At 37.4% G+C, this 24,112-nt stretch overlaps 2 protein-coding genes and 1 long non-coding RNA gene across 7 annotated transcripts in view; 1 reads left to right on the forward strand and 2 right to left on the reverse strand.

Moving 5' to 3' along the window:
• LOC143752116 (uncharacterized) overlaps positions 1–11,997 on the forward strand; it is a 33,678-nt gene extending 21,681 nt beyond the window's left edge. The window contains exons 6-7 of one of the 3 annotated variants that reach the window (XR_013207330.1): positions 9,548–9,634; positions 11,916–11,997. This is a non-coding gene — a long non-coding RNA (uncharacterized LOC143752116). The other 2 variants (XR_013207328.1, XR_013207329.1) reach the window with 2 other exon arrangements.
• A 1,210-nt stretch (positions 11,998–13,207) lies between these two features.
• On the reverse strand, positions 13,208–17,220 carry c1ql3a (complement component 1, q subcomponent-like 3a). The gene is made up of 2 exons (XM_077244077.1): positions 16,145–17,220; positions 13,208–14,625 (listed from the first exon to the last, which is right to left on the reverse strand). Exons 1-2 carry the CDS (start codon positions 16,736–16,738, stop codon positions 14,446–14,448), a joined length of 774 nt encoding a protein of 257 aa, XP_077100192.1. The 5' UTR covers positions 16,739–17,220; the 3' UTR covers positions 13,208–14,445.
• Positions 17,221–21,595: 4,375 nt separating this feature from the next.
• rsu1 (Ras suppressor protein 1) overlaps positions 21,596–24,112 on the reverse strand; it is a 31,254-nt gene continuing 28,737 nt past the window's right edge. For all 3 annotated transcript variants that reach the window (XM_077245136.1, XM_077245137.1, XM_077245138.1), the window contains exon 9: positions 21,596–22,641. In XM_077245136.1, the coding sequence (XP_077101251.1) occupies positions 22,539–22,641 (103 nt within the window). In that variant the 3' untranslated portion in view covers positions 21,596–22,538. The remainder of the gene's footprint in view (positions 22,642–24,112) is intronic.

Raw genomic sequence — 24,112 nt, forward strand, 5'->3', positions numbered from 1 at the left:
TTGTTGTTGAGTGTACATAAGTTGTACACTCGTTATTGCTGTGCATTATGAGATTGAATAAGTGCACGTCTGACAAGGGGTACAGGTATATTCTAATAAAATAAAATAAATTGTATGTATCAAATTGTATGTATCTAATAAAATAAAATAAATTGTATGTATCACTAATATTTAGTAATATTATAGTGGATATTCATCTAGTGTGTATGTTTTTGGAAGGCTCTTTTGCCATTGACGTGAAAGCTCAAGATAGTTACTTGTGAAGGGATCTGTGCACGTTCATGCTATTTTCTGATGGCTCCAGGATATTTAGGCTCTGACGATTGGCTCAGTGATTTGGTTGTGTTAAAGCATCTCACAGTTACAACTGACTCCACAATCCAAAGCTAGAGATGGAACGATGAAAGTCTCTTCCTCTCTGTCACTTCCTTTCTGTCAGAGTGGACCGAACTGAAGCGTCATGTCATTGTAAATGTGTCAGACTCTGTGTTGTCATGGCGACCGTAGGAACACGAGCCCATTAGGGTTGTGTGGCCCCTGATTGGCCTGTCTCGCCTGTCTAAAGTTCACTTTATTCCCAAGACTGCCATGTGCTCTGGTTTTTAGTCTATGCGCCAGTTCAGTTCCTGTTTGACCCCGCATCCACCGTGATGGACATACGCTACGAGCGCTTGTGATGGTGAGGGTGTGATTTGACATGTCTGTTCTTAAAGCGACGAGTCATAGAATGAGAAAGCCACCAGGACATCGATGTCTCAGGGCCTGTGATCTGTGTTTTTAGTCTAGACACACTCACACACACACACCTGTCTGTCTGTCTGCAACACACACATGTGTGCTTTGAAAATTGATGGCTGAACTGTTTCTGGAATTGGGTGAAAACTGAGTGAGGTGTTTCCCATTAGTTTGGTTTGCTTGTCACTGGTTAGAGGATGTCAGAATCTCACAAAACTAATTACAAATTTGACATTTTGACTTTTTTTTGTTGACACATTTTCAAGCCGAGCTCATGCAGTTTAAATGTAAGAGAAGAGTATGTTGTTAGATTTATCATATATTCTCATTAGCTTCATTTTGAACTATTGAAAATAATAACCAGCAGCTGACAATGTTGTATCTAAAATGTATGTTACTTAATATTAAATGTTTAAAAGCAATATCAGAATGGAAATCGTGCTGGTCTGAATATCAACATCTGAATTATCTTGCTTGTGTAATCAGTGATATTTTAGCATTATTTATAGTATTTATTAATGTTTTGAATTAGCTTTTATGTTCATTTTAATTTTGGGACATTTAGCTACTTTTGTCATTTTTATCATTTAAAAAATATATATATATATTTATATTTAGTTTTAGTTTTCTACAACTTCGGCGAATATTTCATTATTTTCAGCTTTAACTAATAAAAATATATTTTTAATAATGCTGTGAAAAGCAATTAATCTCGATTAATCACATTTAACATTAAAGTGTGTGTCTGTGCGCATATATATATATATATATATTTTTTTTTTGCTACCAATAACAACACTGTTTAAATCAAAATCTGTTCAAGGGTTAAATCAACCTGAATCAAACTCTTGTCTTTCTAATCAAAACTCAGCTGGTCAAATGAATTATTAAACTGAATTATCATATCCCATCATGTTTGACTTAAAAAAATAAATAAAAAATTTGTCAATAAGTTGATCCCAAGAACATTTGCAAGAGATATTAATGAATAATTGGCCTAAAATGAAAGAATGTTACTCGTAACAGAGTTTACTTATAAATTAAATCGAATCATGCGAATCTGACTATTTTTGGGGGAATTTATAAAATAGGGCAATTAGACTGGTTTAATTACGAAGAACCCGCACACCTGCAGATTTCCACGGAATATCAGTCATTATTAAAATTCTATAAATACTTTGCATATTTGTATATTCAATATTTTGATTACATTATAATTTGAAAACTGTTCAGCTTCTCCAGTTTGCTTAACATCTTTTTTCATATTTGTCAATTCCATAGAATTTCCATCAAAATCCGTTCAGAAACCATGCATGCAAGAAAAGAAAAGTGTGCAAGGGTTGGAAAGAAGGTAACTGCTTAAGTTACTCTGACTAACTTCAAGTGTTCAATAAGCAATTGGGAAAGGGGCTTTTTTTAAAAAACCAAAAGTGATTCAGAGAGTTTTTATAATGACGCTATAAGGAGCTAAACTCTGTTCTGTTAGCACGATAATTTATGGGAAATTAATGTGTACACCAATGTTGGATAAGTCCTTAAAATCCTTAAATGTCTTTATTAGACATTTTCTTGCCAAAGTATCTCACCAAAGTGTGCACAAATCACACTAATGGCAATTATCAGGCTGAGAATGCATGCTAAGGTAGAGGAAACTCGCAGCTATTGGAAATAATGTAAAACTCTGAAGATTTTCTAAATATCTGAAAGTTATTTGTTCATTAGAGATGCTTCTAAACACCAGATGATCAAACTATGATTTGATTGGTTCTCAAGACACACACACACACACACACACACACACACACACACACACACACACACACACAAAAAGAGAGAGTAAGAACGCATGACAATGTTCTTTTTCCATCACTCCCCCTAACAGAGCACAGCAGACTTCTTTACACTCCGACAACAAATAGAGATATTAGGGATATTGGAACAGACAAGCCCCTTTAAGCTACATGGCACAATTTGCTCTGAGTTAATAGTCTCCGCTCTGGGAGATTTGATAAGCATGGAGAGCCGTGTATCACATCCCCATCCAAATAGTTCCACAGCACTGTCACAACTGATAACATCAAGGTAGGGAAGAGAGGGCCAGTGTGTGTGTGTGTTAATGTGTGTGCGGCGTCCTGATCTCTGCCACCACAGACAATCAGTTGTTTACGAAGCATCAGATGCCTTCATGTTCTCCAAATGCATGCATTGCTTGTGACAGCACTGTCAGTGATACAATAGGGAATTCTGGGGAAGTTTGTGCTGTGCATGTCCGTTACTGGCCTTAAGGCCTATTCACACCAGGAATGATAACTATAAAGATTACCAGCATCTACAAACACACAATAATGTTCTGTTTATTATAAGCATTCAGCTCTAAATGCTCAAGCTTTTCAAAGTAGAATGGATTCTGATTGGAATGATCAGATGGAGGAAATCATTCTGAAACTGATTTAAATTATATTTTTAAAACTATATTGTTACCGTTAGTTATCCTTGGTGTGAACGGATCTTTAAGGTTATACTTTTTTTTTTTTTTTATGTACAATATAAACGCCTGGTTTCACAGACAGGGCTTAGATTAAGCCATAATTAGGCCATTTAATTAGCTTTTATAAATGTGCCTTAGAATATTGACATATTTTAAGATATGTCAGTGCAAGTTGCTTTCAGTTAAAACAGCTCAAACATGCATTTTAGTCTGAGACTAGGCTTAAGCCTTTTCTGTGGAACCGGAGAATATGAACTATTTATATATATATGACCTGTAACGTCTTGTTAATGGGTATTTCCCAGAATTCGGGCCTATTTCTGTCCAGAGGGCGTAATTCTATTAAAAACTAATTCAATCTAATACATTTTAGCACCACTAATTAGTATAAACAAAAAAAAGCCTAGACTTATTTTATGGCTGCTCTTACTACAACACGCTCTGCATAAAGGCACTTTTTAACAGTTTTTTTTATCAAAGGTTTATTTGGTAGCCATGGTAACCAAATAGCATAGTGGATCACATGGATTTCAAGCTGCAAGAATGATGCCTTGATGTCCAGAAAAGTAATAAATCTACTCTTTATTCTTTGTGTTGGGCATGTACACTTATTATGCGTCATTACCATATGTGTTGAATTTCTGTATTTTTAAACATTTTTGGATTATTTTTATCACTTTATTAGTTAAAAAAAAAGTGTACATTACATGTAGAAAGCTAGCTACACTTGCTTAGTCATCATCTTTGCTAGCAAGTCTAGTTTTTTGACTAAATTGTCATTCCCAGCACAGTCATTACCAGCACATTACAGCTTGTGCTGGTAATGACAGGTTGTGGTGGTGATGACGGCAGATACACACAGTTCCTGTTTGGTCTTCCATAATCAGATTAAACTATGTTTTGATGTTTAAACCAATTAATAGCTGGTGGGTTTTTTTTTGTTCTGAAGTCACTTAGGCTCTCAAATTACAATAGGTTATGATCAGTGATTTGTCATCACCGCAACAAACTGTCATTACCAGAACTGCAATGTCATCACCATCATCATTACCATACATATTTTTGCCAATAAATGATGTATAAATTACAAAAACATCCTACAATTATATATTTCTGACAGAGTTGGACAGTCTAAATTATCACTGTATTAAAAAAGTTTTGATATATGGCATTCACTTAAAATAAGCTTATATTCCAAGCCAGGGTAGATTGATGAATCAGAAATGTTGATACTTAAGTGACTATAATTCATCTTGCAAGTTAAAATCAACAATCCCATTAAGTTCAAGATAAAATAGATTCCATTTGAAACCACAAAATGTTTTAAAAGCACTGATTTATCATTTAAGTTTTATTTTTGTTTACATACATTTCGATGATGTGATTGTAATGACACATTTACTTGACATAGTTAAAAAAATGGCAAAAAATCATACATTCCCTTATCTTATGGTCTCAACCAAGCTCATAACATTGTACCTGACTTAAGGACTGATAATTTGATGTATACCAATTAGTCAAATTTGGGATTTTAATTTTCAAAATTGCAGCAACCCAATTTGGCCCTTAATCTGAGAAATGCCCTTATATATATTTCGCCAAAATCATTTTCTGAGCTTCATAATTGAATCACTTGTTTTAAGGATAAGGATTGAGATGCATTTCTCTAATTTTTCCCACTCACTGTCTCTCTATTTGACTGAGGGATGTGGGGGGTGGGGGCAGGGAAAGGTAATTGGACATATTGGTTTTTTTCACTGTGGATCCGTCAAAGTCCGGGAGGATTTTAGGCTGTCAGAGATGGTTCCGTGTTGGGTTTTAATTATCCTCCTTGGAGCTTTGTCAGGGACAACAGTGTCAGCAGCCCAAACTGTTTTCCAAACAGAGCTTTAAGATCTCAGAGTCCATCTAGCTCAGACAGGGTCATCTGCCATCACAGCCACTGGCTTGTTTGGTATTCATACACACCACCAGAGACACTCTCTAGTCTGGAAATCAAACCCCGCAGATAAAGGATAGAGTTTAATGTGCAATTCTCCTCACTGCTCACTTCATAGTTTGAAGACCCCTGAAATTGGTCAGAATTGGAGTTTTGTGGCTTGTCCATGTCTGTTAAGTTTTAGGCCATATAGGTTCTTCATTTATTCGTAGCTTTGGATAAAATCCTCTGCTTAATGAATAAATACACTCCTGGGCAAAACAATTGGTGAAGCCAAAAACTGCCAGAAATATTTAGTGGTCTTTTAATGGTCTTAACCATTTTAATCACAAATCGCTGGTCAGGAAATTAGTAAGAATTGCACAAATACTGTAGATAATGTAATTTAGTATGGAATAACCTTCCCCGACTTGCAGACAGTTAATGTTAATGGCTTCAAACTGTTCATGAGTAGTTGAAAAATGTCTCCCAATATCAATGCGAGACCAAATATTCACTATAGGGTTCAAATCTGGTCTCTGACAGGCCAAAACATGAGCCTGATGGACTTGTTCTCGAGCCACTACTTGGTTGTCTTTGCAATTTGGGCAGGAGCATTGTATATTTGAAAAATACCATATGATCTAAAATATAACAACGTTTCATTTGTGGGAAGCAAGCCATTCTGCAAAATTCTCCTGTACTCCAAAGCATTAAATGACTTTTCACAGTGAAGTATAGCTCACCAATCCTAGCAGCTAAAAAGTCTCTGCAGACAATGACACCTCTTCCTCCATTCTTCACTGTAATAGAGATACATTTACTATTATATTTCTCACTAGAATTTTGAAGACGCCGCTCTGGAGCACCACAATTCAACTCAAGTTTCAGTGTGATTCATCACTCCACACACAACTTCCCATATTCTGACAAACGTTTTTCTGAGAAGCATTTGCTTCTCAAGTAGGAAATGAGCAAAATTTAAGCAAATGCACTGACCAATAATTTGTGGTTAAGACAATGAAAGCTTAGTTTAAGCTTAGTTGGCCTGTTTTTTTGTATATTTGTGTAAATGTGTGTAATGTGTAAATGTAAATTTGCATATTAGTGTACCCCTAAAAATTTGAAAATAATAAATGCCAGTATGTACTTTGATATGCCCACCTTGCTGCTTCTATAGGGAAGTCAACAAAATATTTGAATTGCATTTTTCAAACCCTTTCATGGGGTTTAGAAGTTCCAGCCTAAGATTTTGTGCAACACTCACTGGTTCCTTCTGTAATTAAAGTAATTAGCGACACACATATCAATACCATATTATTTATTTGCCAATATTTGATCCCCCCCCCCCCCCCCCATAATAAACATTACCTTTGCCATCATCTAAAGCTCACTGAAATGTAACAATAATTTAAATTTTTAGTGTTTTAGTTTCATTTTTTGCATTTATGAGAGTTCAACACACACAGTATCTCACGAAAGTGAATACACCCCTCACATTTCAACAAACATTTTAGTATATCTTCACAAGGGACAACACTCTAAAACTTTGATATATTTTAGAGTATTCATTGTGCTGCTTGTATAGCAGTATATATATTTACTGTCCTCTGAAAAAAAAAAATCAACATATCGTCAAAATAGCTGGCAACAAAAGTGAGTACACCCTAAGTGAACATGTCAAAACTGTGTCCAAAGTGTCAATATTTTGTGTGAGCACCATTGTTATCTAGCACTCCCTTAATCCCCCTGGGCATGGAGTTCTCCAGAGCTGCACAGGTTGTTGCTCGGATCCTCTTCCACTCCTCCATAATGACATCATGGAGCCGCTGGATGTTCTCCACCTTCGCTTGAGGATCACCACAGGTGCTCATAGAGTTCAGGTCTGAGACATACTTGGCCACTCCATCACCTTCACCTTCAGCTTCCTCAGCAAGGTAGTTGTCATCTTGACGGTGAGTTTGGGTTCGTTATCATGCCGTTCGGCCCAGTTTCTGAAGGGAGGGCATCATGTTCTGCTTCAGAATGTCACAGTACATGTTGGAATCCATGTTTCCCTCAATGAAGCACAGCTCCCCAGTACCAGCACTCATGGAGCCCCAGACCATGATGCTACCACCACCACCATGCTCGACTGTAGGCAAGGCACCATTTTATTTGTACCTCTCACCAGGGCGTCAACACACATGCTGGACACCATCTGAGCCAAACAAGTTCATCTTAGTTTCATCAGGACATGGTTCCAGTAATTCATGCTCTTGGACAGGTTGCTTTCAGCAAACTGTTTGCAGGCTTTCTTGTGAGCCATCTTCAGAAGAGGCTTCCTTCTGGGACGACGGCCATGTAAACTTGTTGCAGTGTGCGGCGTATGGTCCGAGTACTGACAAGCTGACCTCCCGATTCTGCAACCCCGATTCTGGCATGATCATGCGTCTGCTTATTGAAGCCAGCTTCTGCATCTGACGCGCAGCACGAGGACTCAACTTCTGTGATTGACCCGTGCGAGGCCTGTTCCGAGTGGAACCCGTCTTGAAAAACCTCTGTATGACCCTGGCCTGTACTGTAACTCAGTTTCAGGGTGTTACCAATCTTCTTCTAGCCTAGGTCAACTTTGTGGAGAGCAACGATTCTAATTCTACTGTAAAATCCTTAGATAGTTCATGACGTGCCATGTTGAACATCCAGTGGTCAGTATGAGAGAGTTGTACTCGGAGCACCAAATTTTAACTGCTCCAATACAAGATACACAAATTTGAATGGTCCTGTCAAGCAGACAAACACATGAACATGATGAATAGGACATGTGGCTTTGCATGGTTAAACGACATACACCTATTATCATTTAGGGTGTACTCACTTTTGTTGCCAGCTATTTTGACGATAATGGCGGTGTGTTGAGTTATTTTCAGAGGACAGTAAATATATACTGCTGTACAAGCAGCACATTGACTACTCGATAGATATACTAAAATGTTTGCTGAAATGTGAGGGGTGTACTCACTTTCATGAGATACTGTATATGTGCAGTCCATATATATATATATGGGACCTACTTAACGTTACTTGTATTATCTCACTTTCAGAATAGTTTTCTCGTCTCTCTGACCTTGATATGCTCAAATGTCTGTGTATCTGATGAGCATGAGACGCTAATAGATATTCACACACATGCATTTATCCAGCAAGAACAATATGCTTCATCCACTCTTTTTCTCTTTCCTCTCTCACTCACTCACTCTCTCTCTCACTCACTCACTCACTCACTAGCCCAAAAAGAGCATTTATCTTATTACATGAACACTGACCTGATTACTGATACTGATTATGGTTTTAGTAAAGGGATAATTCACTTAGAATTGAAAATTACGTCATCATTTACTCACCCTCATGTCATTCACGCATTACTCTTTCAGCGGGATTAAACGAGGTCTGAAATGCACAAAAGCATCATAAATGTAACTCGTGCACTATATTTATATTCGAATGCAAAAATAATGACAGATTATTATTTTATTTTTTGGGGGGTGAGCCATCCCTTTAAAAGCTCCCTTTTTTTACAGCTGGATGTGATGTTACATTATGAGTGTGATCCTCTCAAGGCAAGACATAAAGAAGAATGTGAAGATGGATTTAGAGCTCCGTGAACCTCAACTGAAATACTGGGTTGAATCTTGTTTGTGATCCCCAATAAGTAGCACAACATGCCAGTATTATGAATGTCCTGTAGGTATAACGGCTCTCAGAAATGAACAATACAGATTGATTTTGCCTCTCCTTCTCCAGTCCGCAGGCCTACTGTGTCATCCAATTCCTTTTACTAGCACTCCTAGATAAATGATACACAATGTATTCCCTCAGCATTTTTATCAATTTTTATTGAATTGTGTCCTAGAGACCCTCTTTCTCTCCCAGTAATGACACCCATGGGTCCCTTACAGCACTCTGTGTGTGTGTTTGTCATATTTCAACTGAGACTTCTTGTTCATTACAAAATACAGTGTTGTGTTTTAAAACTATTTTAAATCCTGTCTGACAATAATCGTTTCTCGTCCCAAAAGATGCAATCTATTTATGATCTCTTTATGGCTACTCACAAAAATTCTGACTAGACTATTTTTATAGCCCATACCAGATTTTATGTTTCTCATACACATATTCACATACAGACACCTAGAAAGAGAAAAATATGAGAGCAAGGAAGTAGGATGAGGGTTTTCTGGGCCAACACACCAGAGTGACTAGGACAAAGCAGAGCAGCGATTTAAACTCACAAAGCATTTGAGGGAAAGTCAGGACACACACTCACCGCTTTAAAGATTCCTTAAGATCCAGTCAAACACTTTTAGCTTCAGCCCCATGAGTGCGTCTAACAAACCTTCAGTCAAAACTGTTGTTTTTCTCAATAGGCCTACTTCTTGCAGCTGAAGATCTGGTGGCGACGGCTCACAGTAAACGATGCAGGGCACCGCATGATGAGCGACCGAGTCAGAAGTGTGAGTTTGACCTTTCATAGCGTGGCAATTTTATTTAGCGTTTGCATAATTAGCTCATAAACTGTGCACTGTCGTTTTGTACAGACGTGGCCCATAAATTCATATCAAGGTCTCATATTTACACTGGTCCACCTGTAAAAGGATTTGTGTTAATATAAGTGCAAGAAAGGAAAATCATACCCAGGCGATAGTCTATAAAGAGTTATATTTTATATAGTTTAGGATTATTTTCTTTGGTATAAATTGTATTTTAAATATAAAAAATTAAGTATTTTATATTTTTTAGATGTATTCATATTTGTTTTATTTTTAATATGTTATTTTAATTCATTTACAACATATATGATAATAATATGTACATTTAAAATAAAATCATTTTAAAACATAAACTGTGATGAGAGATTCTGAACTAGTTACCCCCCCCCCCCCACACACACTTCCTTATATATATATATATATATATATATATATATATATATATAATGCATATATTTTTATATATATTAAATATTTAAATATATATTAAAATATATATGTGTAGAAAAAAATATATATACATTTTATATACTATTTTAAAATTATATCATTTTCTATATGCGCGCACACACACACACACATATATTTATTTATACACACACACACACACACACACACACACACACACACACACACACACACACACACACACACACACACACACACACACACACACACACACACACACACAGACACACACACACACACACACACACACACACACACACACACACACACACAGACACACACACACACACATATTCTTTTTTTTTAAATGCTATAATTTTCTTACATCTTTATTTCTTACATCTTTAATTATTCTGTGATTAGTCATTCTGAACTGTTGACCACACCCCCACTTCCTTACAGCCAATCACTGCTTCCCTGAGCATTAGACCTGTTCAAAAAGTGAAGAAACTGACTGATTATTAAAAAGCCACGTTCGGCTGACATCTTTTCCGACAGAGAGACAAATTCAGTTAAACATTTCCGACATGTTATGCATGTCTAATTAGCTGACGAGATGTGTTTTGAAATCTCTTCATGTTGTCTGTTCCCGAGGACAGTATCCTGGGTGAAAGGTGACTGATGTTGAGTGATGTGTCCGTCGTGGACGCCCCATGAAAGGACTGAGAGTGTCGTCTGAACAGGTGGCTTCTTGGACAGGGTTCCTGGTGATGAATGACATCCATTCAGGGGTGCAAGAAAGATTTTGTTTAGTCACATGAAGAGGGAAAAATGGTGTCGCTCTTGGCCTTGGTCTTCATTTGAGTGACTGACCCTGTACAAATCCTCTGAGCCCTGGAATCTCATTCAGAACATGTTGCCCTGTGACCTCTGAAACTAAGGGCACAGAAAAGCTTATAAAACCGGATTGGTTCTTTTGTTTATCAGACCTGTAAATATTGGGTGTTTCGTGAAATAAGGTTGTAATAAAGGTAAAGCTCTGTCTTTATGAACAACATCATAAAAAAGAAGAAAAAACATAGATGGAAATGAAATAAATATGCTAAAACATGCCTGGGTCTTATTATATTAGCTTAAAAAATATTGTTATTATTATTGCAATGTGACATTTTTTTCATAACAATTTAGGCACATTTCCCCAGATTTTTTTCTGGATGCTTTTTGATTTTTTGATTAATTAGTACTATAAATCAATTTTGATTAGATTTTTGTTGCAAGAATCCTGTACATTTTTACAACAGTACAGTAAAAAAATGCTATACTACAATGATACAATTAATTTATTTAATTCAACATTTTTCACATTACAGAATATTTTGGGGGGAAATTAAAGTGCTTATTTTTCATGTAAAAAAAAATGATGGTCCTAAAAATGTATAATTTTTTGTCTTTGCTCAAGACAATGAGGTGTATATATCAGACCATTAATAGTTTTTATTTATTTATTTTGGTTTTGGAGTGAATAAAAAGGAAAAAGGAAAGCAAAAGAAAGAGTGTGAGCTCATTATAAAAGGCTGTCTTTATGCCAGGGATCTTTACGGTTCATGAATGTTTTACACAGAGAGTTGACTCCTGTTTGACCTCTTGCTGATTGGCTCGGTCACACACACATTTCCTATAGAATAAAACTTAATGCATGAAGGGAAATGCATGCAATTGTTTTATGTCAACTTTGAGAGAGTGGTACGTACACTGCACCAAATATCCATCTCTATTACTGATGATCTGTTTGACATTATTAAAAGACTAAAAGTGATTAATTTTGGTTCAATCACAGCTGTAGAGGCCAGACCTCCATCTGGAGTGTGTGAGAGAGTCCTTCATCTGACCTTCACCGTCCGCTGTCTACATTTTAATCTGAGAAAGAGGAAGGACCCCATAAAGCCCCAAATAACCAGCCGGACTCACTGCACTCGGAGTACCAAACATCTTCCATTTGAGTGTGATAGAAGGTAAAAACATTTACTACCTGCAGGACCGTTTATAAGACAATCACCCTAAACTCAAATGCCGTTTGAAGATGCAATCAGTCCTACTATAAAACTTTCCACTCTTAAAAATACAGATGCCAAAAGGGGGTTTCCGCACTGATGCCATAGAACAACCATTTTTGGAACCTTTCAATGTTCAAACCTTAGTGTGAAGAACATTAATAACTCTTAAATTAAAGTTATTTATTGTTCCATGAAGAACCTTTCACATCCTTTGCACAAAAGGTTTTTATAGTGGAAAAAAATTTCTTTATAATATTAAAATGCTCTTCACTTTAAGAGAAAATTTGTTGTTTTAAGAACTGTTCGCTGAAAGTTTCCTATAAGAACATATAGCCTACTGTAAGAACCTTGGTAATATTTAAGAATCTTGAAAGGTTCCATGGATATTAAAGATTATTCATGGAACCATGGCTTCAATAAATAACCTTTATTTCATTGAAATTGCCCATGAAATTAAAATTGAGTCTATTTCAATTCCTTAATAGTTTTTAGTCTAATTATAAATGATTCATTGCATGTCATTTCAAACATTGGCCACGACTCTTCCATTCAGTTCCCATTGGATAAATATTTTTCCTGATTCAGAAATACACTGTACGTCACATTACAGAAGTAACATGAGTTGTGTATCCATGAACACACCACAAGCTGAGGGCCAAAACCATAACACCAGGCCTAAATGATTACATAAGAGAACATAAGCTGTGTCCGAAATCAAATATGTTCCTACTAGTAGGCGAAAAAAGAGAAGTGTATCCTAATTCATGGAAAACAGTCACTGTTAAAAGTGATCTGTTGACTTAACTACATTTTTTTAAGTTAAGTCAACTGATCACGTTTTATAGGCAAAAAGTCCCTGGATGCGCATTCCATGGACACTGTACTATCCCATGAGGCCATCGGAGAGGATTTATGAATGGCAGTGAAGCGATGCAACTGGTGCTGGTAGGTCACATGATAATGACAACATGGCGGATGTAGTACGTCCTGATTACATTTATACTACACACATTATACCATATAGAATGTACTTTTTTGACGGTCGTGAAGTAAATTCAAATTCAAATTAGTACCTACTCAGACAGTACGCCATTTCGGACGCACCAAACCGAAACTGATTCATTGGTAGATAAAATAAGGAAAATGCACATATCTGATCAAATTTCCATTTAATGGAAAATGTGTTTGAAGGGTTGTAGATGTGAATGAGAATTACAGCAGCAGGACAGGAAAAAAATAATAATCATCGGATAATAATTCATCACACACATTCCCTGCCATCCCAACCTGGAGATAAGAGTGACGCATATACATAACGGTCACCTGATGCTCTTTCATATAAAAAAAAAAAAGGGAAAAAAAAGAGATCCATTTCCATATTTACACTGAAAATAAGATGCAATATTATTAATCACATTCTGGAAATCTCTGAAGATAGATACACATTTACATATTAACACCCATACTCTGCATAGTGCTCTAAATATCACAAGAAACATATTCCTTCTCGGTCTAATACGTCTGTGTGCAATAAAAGATGCCGGCTAACATTACACACCAAAAGAAAAAAAGAAAAGAAATGGGCTTTTGACACCCTGACACTGCAGACTAAAAGTAAATCGCTGAAAGCTTTAACTGGAATATTATTTCACTGCAAGCCATTACCACCAAGGTATATTGTTTTGTTGTATGTCCCTAATTCATAATTAGCACTCACAAACAGTCAGGGAACAAATATCTGCAGTCTTTTAGCAGATATATATTATGCAAGAGGAACACAAGAGGATCAGTTTTGGTCAGGTTACACTGGATATCTAATGGATGATGATATCATTTGGGTTAATGCTTCATAAATCAAACTCATTTAAGCATCCGACTAGTCAGGTATCACCGAGATGGAACTGGAATAACAAATATCGTAGTTCACGTTATTGCACATATAGCTGATTATGTCAGGTTACATATTATAAAACATCTCACAGGCTTCTTTGATGGCCACAGACATAGAAAGACACACAGTAACCTCCTTCTCCTCGGAAAGCTTCTTCTCCTCCGTACATCTTTCCTCTGTGATGAAGTGCTTCTTTCTCCGGGCTTTTTTTTTTTTTTGGTTCTTGATTTTTGGATAGCAGGGCAAAGAGTTCTGCCTTCAAACCCACATCTACAGACTAATGATGAGGGGTGTTCGAGCAGGTCTGTCTGCTTGCCCCGAGCCCAAAGGAAAAATATGCTCAAAAACAAAAGAAGAAGAAGAAGAAGAGGAGGAATAGCAGAGGGGGACAGGATAGACCGTCTGGAGTAGGTGCGTATGTCCTAATCGGCGTATATAATAAACCCAGAGAAGGTGCTGTACTTGTTGTTGTTTCCTCCATGGGCTTTTCCCCCGTCTAGTTTGATGTAGACTTCGTCTCCGGGCTCCAGGTGAAGAACGGCGCTGTTGCTGGCGTAGTCGTAGTTTTGATCTGCGTCCTGGGCGATGGCACTGGCACGGACCTGCGAGAGGAAAAGAACATTTAGTGCAACGTTTCAGCTGTCAGATGCAAAACAATTGCATATGATATATAGGCTTTCCATGCGTATACTGTATATCAGGTCTCAAGTCTTTATAGACCTAATGAGACCCAGCAAAAATATGATTGGGTAAGGTCTGAGTGTTTAGTAAAGAAATATATTACCATTATTATCACATTATGGTGACAATTTTATAAATAAGTTCATATTAAATGTATAACACATAGGCATAGATATATATATATATATATATATATATATAATGTAAATAGTATCATATTGGCCACACCCACAACACTTGGTATTAATGAAAAGTGCCTAATCGTTTCTTTAAGATACACTAGGACTTAAAACAGTGGCTGGCATGTAACTTTTGTATTTTATTGTAATATGTAAATTACATATTTGCATATTATGTAATTGTACTGCATATTATTACATATTTACTATATTTTCAATATATATACAATTTGGTCTGAGACCAAGCATGCCATTCTATTAAGTATGTGAAAATATGAATATTATTTATTGGGTTTCAACAAACATATTGTGATATATTGCATGTTGTTATGTGAGCAAAAAATGACGATGCATGTAAAATTGCTTTGACTCACTCAAGCTGTTGCATCTATTAACACATTTTATTTAAGTTTTTAACTTGGGTGTGAATACATTCAAATCATTAATTTTCACATTGTGAAACTGTTCAAGACAAGATTATTTTTAAGCGCTCTACATGAAAACCCAATCTTAATTCCTGCATGAACTCAAGTTTGATACTATTTTATTGAAATAAAGATGTCGATTAATTTCATTAGGCAAATGCATTTTTTTCCTCTTCTTAATTGAATTAGTAAAAACTGAAATGTTGTGGGGGAAAAAACAAGCAGAATATCTAGAAGAAAGATACTGCTCGTTTTAAATTGCATTTCTCAATCCGAAAACCATAATGTGACATGAAAACTGTTCAGCAGTTGATTAAGTTATAGTGAAATTGTTTAATAAGATAATAACAATGATAATACGACTACTATTAAAAATGTATTATTATTATTATTATTTATAGTAGTATTAAATCTGGACATAATAATAGTAATAATAATAATATTGAATAAATATACAAACAAAAGTCCTTAATAACTTTAAGTAATAATTAATTACTGTTCATGGTTTGATGGTCTGATACTTTTATCCCAGGTATATTTAAACAGCCCCTTTGGAAAATGATTGTATCCATATAGGTCAGAAATGATCTACATATAATCATGAGAATATTTTCAAGCTAAAAGAACCCTTCTTTTGGAACTGAACAGAACATTTTCAAGAGTTTGTTTTTTCTTTTTTCTGAGTTTTGAATTTTATGAGGATGGAAACGAACTTACATTAATAGATGAATCAATACAAGAAAGAAAGAAAGCTATCTTTGAATCTTTTATGTCATATTTTTGTCTTAAGTTGTGCGCGTGTGTTTGTTTGTTTGTGTGTGTGTGCGCGCGCTCACCTGGTTGTTCTTACACAGATCAGCCCACATGCTGGTTCCGTCTCCTCCTCGCATGAGCACATGGTAGGTAAAGAAGTATATTCCCGGTATGGAGCAGGTGAATTTTCCCGTGGTGGGGTCGTAATGATTCCCGAGATTCGTGACCACGTCGTCAAACTTAAGCAGCTCGTAGCCCTCGTGCTGCTTTTTTAGCCCTGCGTAAAAGGCGATTTTGGGCACGGTGCTGTAGGTGGCCGCGCTGATGGCACCGGTGGCCATATTTGGTCCCGGCTGCCCGGGTAATCCAGGTCGTCCCGGTTGTCCCATCTCTCCGGGAGGTCCAGGGGGGCCGGGTGGTCCGGGTTCACCGGGAGGGCCCCTCGGCCCCGCTTTCCCCGGGCGTCCCGGTTCACCTTTCGGACCTTGTATAAAAGTTGGTAAAGACTGCATAAGGTTGCTGTCCCGGACTGTTTCTGCTGAGACCGTGCTGGTCGGGGATTTGGTACCATAAGGATCGCAAACCATCCTGCAGGTGCCGAGCATCTCGTAGTGCGCGGCGGATGTCCCGGCAGAGCTCACCAAAACCGGGATCAGTATCACCAGCACCAGGACCATGACCACACCAAGCACCCCAGCCGCGATCAGCCGCTTCCTGCCGACGAGTCTCGTCAGCACCGGCCGATCCTCCTGTCTGCTTTTGGGCGAAATTTTGAAGGTTGGTGAGGCACCACTACAGATGAGAAAAAAAGTCCGATTGGTTTTGTTAATTAACTTTTGGCGTGGGCCCCAACAGCCTCTCTCTCTTTTCTTCTTCTTCTTGTATTCTTCTCTCACTTAACTTCTTTTCTGCTGATGTTGGCTCACTCACAGCCCTGCTTCAGCATCAGCATCTCTCCAGAAGCGCATCACCGTCAGCGTCTCTCCACATGTGGACGCGCAAAGAAAAACTCCACTGATGCACGAGAAAAGCTGCCTGAGATCCTGGAACTCACCCCGGTATCCTTTCCTCGCTTTTAAAGCCTTTCCTCAGTGCACAAAAGACAGGATGAGCTGGATAAAGGTGGATGTCATGAAAATGTGGAGAACTGAGACGCTCTGCGTGAGTGTGAGCGCAGCGCAGGACACAAGAGAAAAGAGGGAGGGAGAGATACAGCGCTGGCTTATAACACACCAAAACGCAAAATCACAGACTAAATCAAACACCTACACAAGACAGACAGAACATTTTTTGAAACACAATTGAAATATAGCGTGCATGTCGTCACACTCTACTTTTTTCTTTGGTCAAATCAGCTTAGATAATTAATGTGGTTCAGATAACATAATATTTCGAGTTTCTGTTAATTAAATCGATCTCCTTTGTATTACCTCATATTTTCAATTTCAACGAACAACATTTTAAGGCAACCTGGTTACTTAATTTAAGTTAAACCAACAATTAATTAGGAAAAATAACTTTTTTAAAATATGATACATTCTAAAGTTAAAAAAACTATTAATTATATTAAAACCTACTTAAAGTATTTTCAGCAATTTCAAGCCAGCATTTTTTTTATATTTAAATAAATACAATATTATAATCATAATAACACTATTTAAACAATAAAAATGTAACATACAAATATTAAAACTTGTTTTGGGTAATACAAATTGTAATTGTAATCAATGAAGAGTATACTATATATATATATATATATATATATATATATACACACACAGTGTATACACGCACACACACACAAAATATGTTACAAAATGTTATGTTTTATGTCAAAAGATAAAAATTTGGATGGAAAGTTTGGATCACTGTAAAAAAAATTGCTGTAGTTATGCAGCTGTTTGCCAGTAACTTACTGTAGATTTAAATTGATGTATATTTACTGGCAACAGTTTGTTCAAAGTTAAATGAACATTAAACATTAACAAGTCTTTGTCTTTACAGAATAAAAAAAATAACAATCTAATGCAAAGCATTCTGAGAACCAGAAATTTTCATCAACCTTTTTCTGTTTTTTTTCCTTCAGATTTTGGTTCACAGAATGCTTTGCATGAGGCTGTTATTTTAGTTTTATTTTTTTTATTTTTTTACAGTGAGATAACCACCATAGAGAAAACATGCATCAATGCTTTTGGAATTTTACATTTACATCACTTGAAATGTGTTTAACTTTTCGATGCGCAACCCAAACTTCTGCATTCGTACAGTCCCCTTTTTAGTCAAGCTGATGTTCTAGGTCACTGCACAGTGAAAAATGAAGCTATTGGAAATGTTTATTCACGTATCCCTGAGAATGAGCTTTGAAGGTAACGGCGCAAACCACAAAACGACACGTATGCCAATAGTATAGACCTGCCAGTGATGCACTGCCACTACCGGACTCAAGAACAAATCATTCATTTAATTCCAATCTGGGAATCGACCACCTTGCAGTTGCACGACTGTGTGCTACTGAACGCTTGAGGTGTCTCTTGAATTCAACAGGTTAGTAGACTCTGTTTCGTAGGATTATTGGTTAGACGGACTGGTTGCCTCTACAGCAGTGGCATTGGCACTGGATCTGCTGTATTGTTTGACTCAGCGAGGTCTTAAACGCACCCAATTATCTTCGGACAACACAATGGACCACTATCCATACTGCTTTCCCTGGGCGCTTGATGAAAGTCTATGTTCAACAGCGTCTCCGATGACGCCGGCATGGGACCTGCTCTCCAGAGGAGTTTCCCTCACCCCATAAATCAAGTGGCAAAAATCAATGACCTCGGTTAGCGAGGGCCGTAATGCCCTTCAGCGTATGAGCTGCATAGAGAGTACGCCTCGAGAAATCATTTTAAACAGGGTGATAAAACAAACTAAACAAACAAAAAAACTAATCAAGCCGAACAAAATCGCTACAAGTCTGTAACTCAAGCAAGGGAAAAAGACGTTCAAGGATTTCTCTGAAAGGTCAGTGAGTAATTGTCGGCCGTGCCGCGTGCGTGGTGATCCATCACCATTCAGACTCATTTTTAAACTTCAACGTCCCACTTCCTATCGACACTGGCAGAAGGATGGGACAAGCTCGGGTCGGGATCTAAAGAACCGTTTCTCCGCGGAGCAAGAGATTGATCGCCTGAAGACTTCAGGCCATAATGAATGTACAACAGTTTGTGGAAAACTTTTCGAAACCACACCTCTCTCCAAGACTCATCAGTTTGAAATGCAAAGAAAACTTTGGGAAGTGGAAGAAGAATTCAGAGGGGCGAGAGACAGTGGAAGAGGTTCGGTACGCGGTGTGGACTTTGCCATTGACAGATGTTCCTGCTGAGCGCAAGAGGAAAGTGTATTGGGCGAAGGTGCGCTGGACAGATGTGCCTGCTGAGAGCGTTCGAGAGAACAGAGAGTGTGAACGAGGAGGACAGGGCGACGCACACACGGCGTCTGGACGGGGTTATAATAATGTGAGCAGAAAATTAGCAAAGAGAGACAGGAAATCCCACGCGGCTATCATGGGCCTTCTAGAAACACAAGCGCACGGCCCATCAACATCATCATCATCTGACTCACAGCACTGAAAGGTCAGCTCCTCTACCCCTGATCTCCTGTCATGGAGGTGGTCCGGACCATGACAGGGCCTCCAACGGGAAAATCATTTTTAGATGTGATGATCCTCTGTAGCCATTTCAGATCACACCCTGCAAATCAAGCAACTTAAGCAAACTTTCTTTCAGAAGATTCTAACTTTAACTTATTTACTTTAACTTATTAAGCACTTATGATTGTTGAAAATTCCCAAAATAGCAAATGCATGGTTCTGATTTATAGAGGCAACAAAAAATGAGATCTAGAATACCTGGAGAAAGCGGTCTCATCTCAGTTGTTGGTGCAGGACTTTCTCGGAACGGGCGTCAAAGAAGAAAGATGCTTTTAGGGTTCAGATAGTGAAGTTACAACATCTACCAGTAGGAGATTAAATGGCCATGCTAACAAAAACGTATGCACAATCTAAAGGTGTGGTCACATTTACCTTTGTTCTGCAAATTTTCATCTTTGAAATCCAGTCATTTCAATAGAAATCTATGTAATACAATATTTAACGTGAGGGCAAAAGATTTCCCCAAGCAGTTGCTTAGTTTGTGACTGGGAAAAAAAGAAAGTGAAACTTCATTCATTGCTAGACTATTGACAATCGAGTGCATTAGTGCCTGTCCACTAGTGCTTTTTCTGCGGCGCTGGTTCAGGAAGTATTTTTTTCCATTTATTTCTCCCACAGGGATTGCACAAAAAAAGTCAAGGGTAAAGCATTTTTAGCCATTAACCAGCCCAACCAGCTACTAGGAGAATCACAACATTACAAAGCTTGACAAAGACAACATTTCGTCTATTGCAGTGCTTTGTGAGAGTGGGCGGAGCTAACAAGATCTTTTGGCATGTTTTGATCTGATTAGTGTAATTTTTGTACAGCATCATGGGTAATGTAGTTTCACCACAAAATCAGCAGTTAAACGATTATTTTAAAAATGAGTTAATATAATACATACTGTCAGCTTCAAAAGAAGTAAATACCATCCTTAACAACCTTGTAGCTCAAAGTTGGTTGACTTTAATTGTTTATAATTTATAGTTAAAAATCATTTTCCATGGAGAAAACGAATGGAGTTTTTTACTTCCAAAACCCAGCTGTTGCACTCAATTGACCTTTTTTGACCAATGGGCTTCTTCCAGCACCTTTACACTGATTATACTTGATAAGGGGACAACTAATGATGGAGAGCAAATACAAGTAATGACAATTGTCCGTAGCGTGACAGTCATTCAGCTGTTTTCAAACTAGTGAAGGTTTTTCAATTATGAGCTACTTTTAGCGTGGTGAGACAAAATGCTACAAAATTAAAATTAAAAATAAAAATAAAAAAAACGGTAAATTATATAATCAGTTAAATTTTTAAAACAAATATTGTCCCCCTAAGTAGTTTTAGTTAGCATCTTGTAAAGTAGCAAATTTTTTACAAATAATCGAAATTATGAGAGGCATAGTAAGATACAGTTTCAACATAACGGATAAATACTTAAATCAGCTCACAAAAGTAAAACCCAATTGACGATTTGCATGTAAAAATAAGCTTGTTTAACGTGTATTCTTGTGTCTGTTTATTCAGTTGCACAATGTTCTGTGTATGTTGTAAATCTATTCTTATGTAAACTGTCAGATTAAATTCAAAACAAACAATTTACACAATTTCTTCAAAGTTACATCAATGAGAAGTCTTTATAGTACAACTTACAGTTCAAAAGTTTGGGGTCAGTAAGATTTTTGTTTTCAAAGAAATGAATACTTTTATTCAGTAAGGATGCAATCATTTAAATGTGACAGAAAAGATTTTTGTAATATAATATTTTTCAACATTGATAAGAAATGTTTCTTGAACAGCGAATCAGCATATTAGAATGATTTCTTAAGGATCATGAGACACTGAAGAATGATAAACTGAATCTTCCAACAAAATGGTGACTTTATTTCAATGTCAAAAATTCAGTACATAGCACAATGATCAGTGCACATGATAAAAGATATGAAAATATTACAACTTTAAACGTGATTGCAATGAAACAGCTTGTGACCTTTTTTAAAAAATAAACAATAACACATCCGTAAAAAAGTAAAACTTAAATTCAGCCAAGCTTTGCAGAATTACATGATGTTAGTGTACGCAGTCTGTAGTGAACGATGACAGCAGAAATGACAATTATTGTTGCATGGTTAACCCCAAACTGGTTATTTACAAACCCTACTGTATATAGTTCTGTAAAAGTTGCACTGTCATGTTAACTTGAATAAATAGTAAGAAACAATGGCCAACCGCTTCAAAGAACACCATCTGTGGTGTGTTACGATATCTTGTTGACCCTCTCGAATGGCCAACGGGGTGTGTGTGTGTCTGGTATCTGCTGTGTACCATCTGAAACTCCCGTTTGCAGCCATTCATATCTGTCATTAAGAGGCAGAGAAAGCAGTTGGCAGTGTCCCGCCGGAGACCTGACACAATCCTGCTCAGACTCCACTAAGACCCCCAAAACTCCTGCTAAATCCCTCTTCGGTTACAAAACACTCGTCACCACCCCCCAAAATTCACCGCTCCTCTCATCTGGATGGTTGACTAGGACAACACTCCCGCCGCCTCTCAAGAGACGCAACAGACACGTGTTCAGAAATCGGATTAGCACCCAGTGCAGGTCTGAATTGACAGAAGTGGCACTTTTGAAGGCAAAAAGTGGCATTGGACAAGAAGGACACTTCTTAAACATGGAAGAAATGATTGGAGATTACATGATTAACGTAATACTGAAGCATTAAAAAACATACTTTATGAATAAATATTAACTGAAGAAGGCACATGCAGTGAGGTTCATCTCGGATGTTTTCGGATCAGCTCTTCTTTACTTGTTCTTGGCCGCCAGCGGCTTGCGGCTGATCTTCTTTGATTTGTCGGCATTCTTTTTGGGCGCCTCAGGGTTGGCCTGCATGTGTCGCCCGTAAAGACTGCAAAACACAAACAGACATTGTGTGATCACACCTGTTTCGCTCGTAGGTTCTGCAAAAGGCTTGAATACAGAGCAGCGAGGAAGAGGAGTTATATTTTTAGTGTTAACCAGCGGAAAGAGGATTAATTGAGTCCAACACACTGACGGGTCCCCCACTGGGACACTGAACTCTCTGTGCTGTCCAACACCCCTCGGCTACAGCTGTGTATGGCACAGAGAGACAATTATCCGCAACCGCCCTACACACAGAGCAGAGAGAGAGAGGAGGACATGTAGGGAGAGCAATTTCCATTCCAGTGGTCCCTCTCTATTTCAGAAGCACTCAAAGGCTGGGTTCAGTAATACAAGGGAGAAGACAAAGAGAAGAGAGAGTAAAAAACAGACTTGAAGTGAATGAGAGCGACAATGTTGTTTTTTTTACAGAGGCAGGGTTCATTGGCTCTGTATCAAAACCTGCTGGGCTGCTTTGCTCTACACTGCCTACATATGCAACATCCTGAGAGAAACCGTTTTGGAACGCTTTACCGAAGTATCTCATGTCAATTTATGTAGCTGTCATCTTGGTGACGCCACTAGGCAGCTACATTTTAGGCAAACTAGTAAAGCTCCTATCAACTTGAATGGAGAAAAAGCAACAAAACAACAATGGCATCATAAATTTTGCTTCTTTTATATATAAATATATATATAAATAAATAAATTCCGCATACAATTAAATTCATGGCATGGAAGCCCATTTCTGCCACATAAGACAAAAAACATGCTTTGGTAAATCATAATTATGACATAAAAAGTGTAAATAATGAAATTCTAAATCATAATGAGAAAAAAGCTTATGACATAAGTCATAATTATGGCCAATTTCTGCCACAAATAAAATCATGCTTATCGGTAAATGTCACAGTTATTAGGAAAAAAGTCCTAATTATGACCGTTAACATTATGAGATAAAAAAAATCCGACATTTAAAGTCGAAATTATGACATAACTATGACAGTCGAGATTATGAAAATAGTTATGACTTAAAAAAATGTAAGCCATACAGTACGTGTCAATTTTGACTTGTCTTAAAATCAATTATGAAGTCACACGTCAAAATGTATACTATTTATGTCATAATTCTGACTTTTTATTACATAATCATGCCTTAGTATCTCCCTTATTTTGCAGAAATGGTCTTCCATATTATAGGGTCCTGCTTTCTTCAATATTTTCTGCATTCTTCAGAAGCAAGTAAGTCAGAAAGGACTGAACTAATGTGACGTCATTTCGAACAAAATCAGGCCAAAACAAAGTTCGTTTGGAGTACGGTTTGGGAGTTCGAAACAGCTTGCCAAAGCGAACTTTCCAGGAAAGTTAGTTCCGGATGCGAAACACCTTCGTACCACCATCAGACGCCTGAGAGTGAAAACATGAACACACTGGAGAGTTGCTTTACAGTAGAAAATGAAGTTGCTCTTCTGATGAAA

Source organism: Siphateles boraxobius, unplaced genomic scaffold (assembly GCF_051911475.1).
Source record: "Siphateles boraxobius isolate OS27281-9 unplaced genomic scaffold, OSU_SipBor_1 26, whole genome shotgun sequence".
Taxonomy (NCBI): domain Eukaryota; kingdom Metazoa; phylum Chordata; class Actinopteri; order Cypriniformes; family Leuciscidae; genus Siphateles; species Siphateles boraxobius.

What these genes read in the sequence shown, in the direction of transcription:
- c1ql3a (XM_077244077.1), bottom strand. Translation starts at nt 16,738, where the DNA reads ATGGTCCTGGTGCTGGTGATACTGATCCCGGTTTTGGTGAGCTCTGCC. An exon ending in ATCTGTGTAAGAACAACCAG is followed by an intron (nt 14,626 to 16,144) that starts GTGAGCGCGCGC and finishes TTCCTCTCGCAG; the next exon opens with GTCCGTGCCAGTGCCATCGC.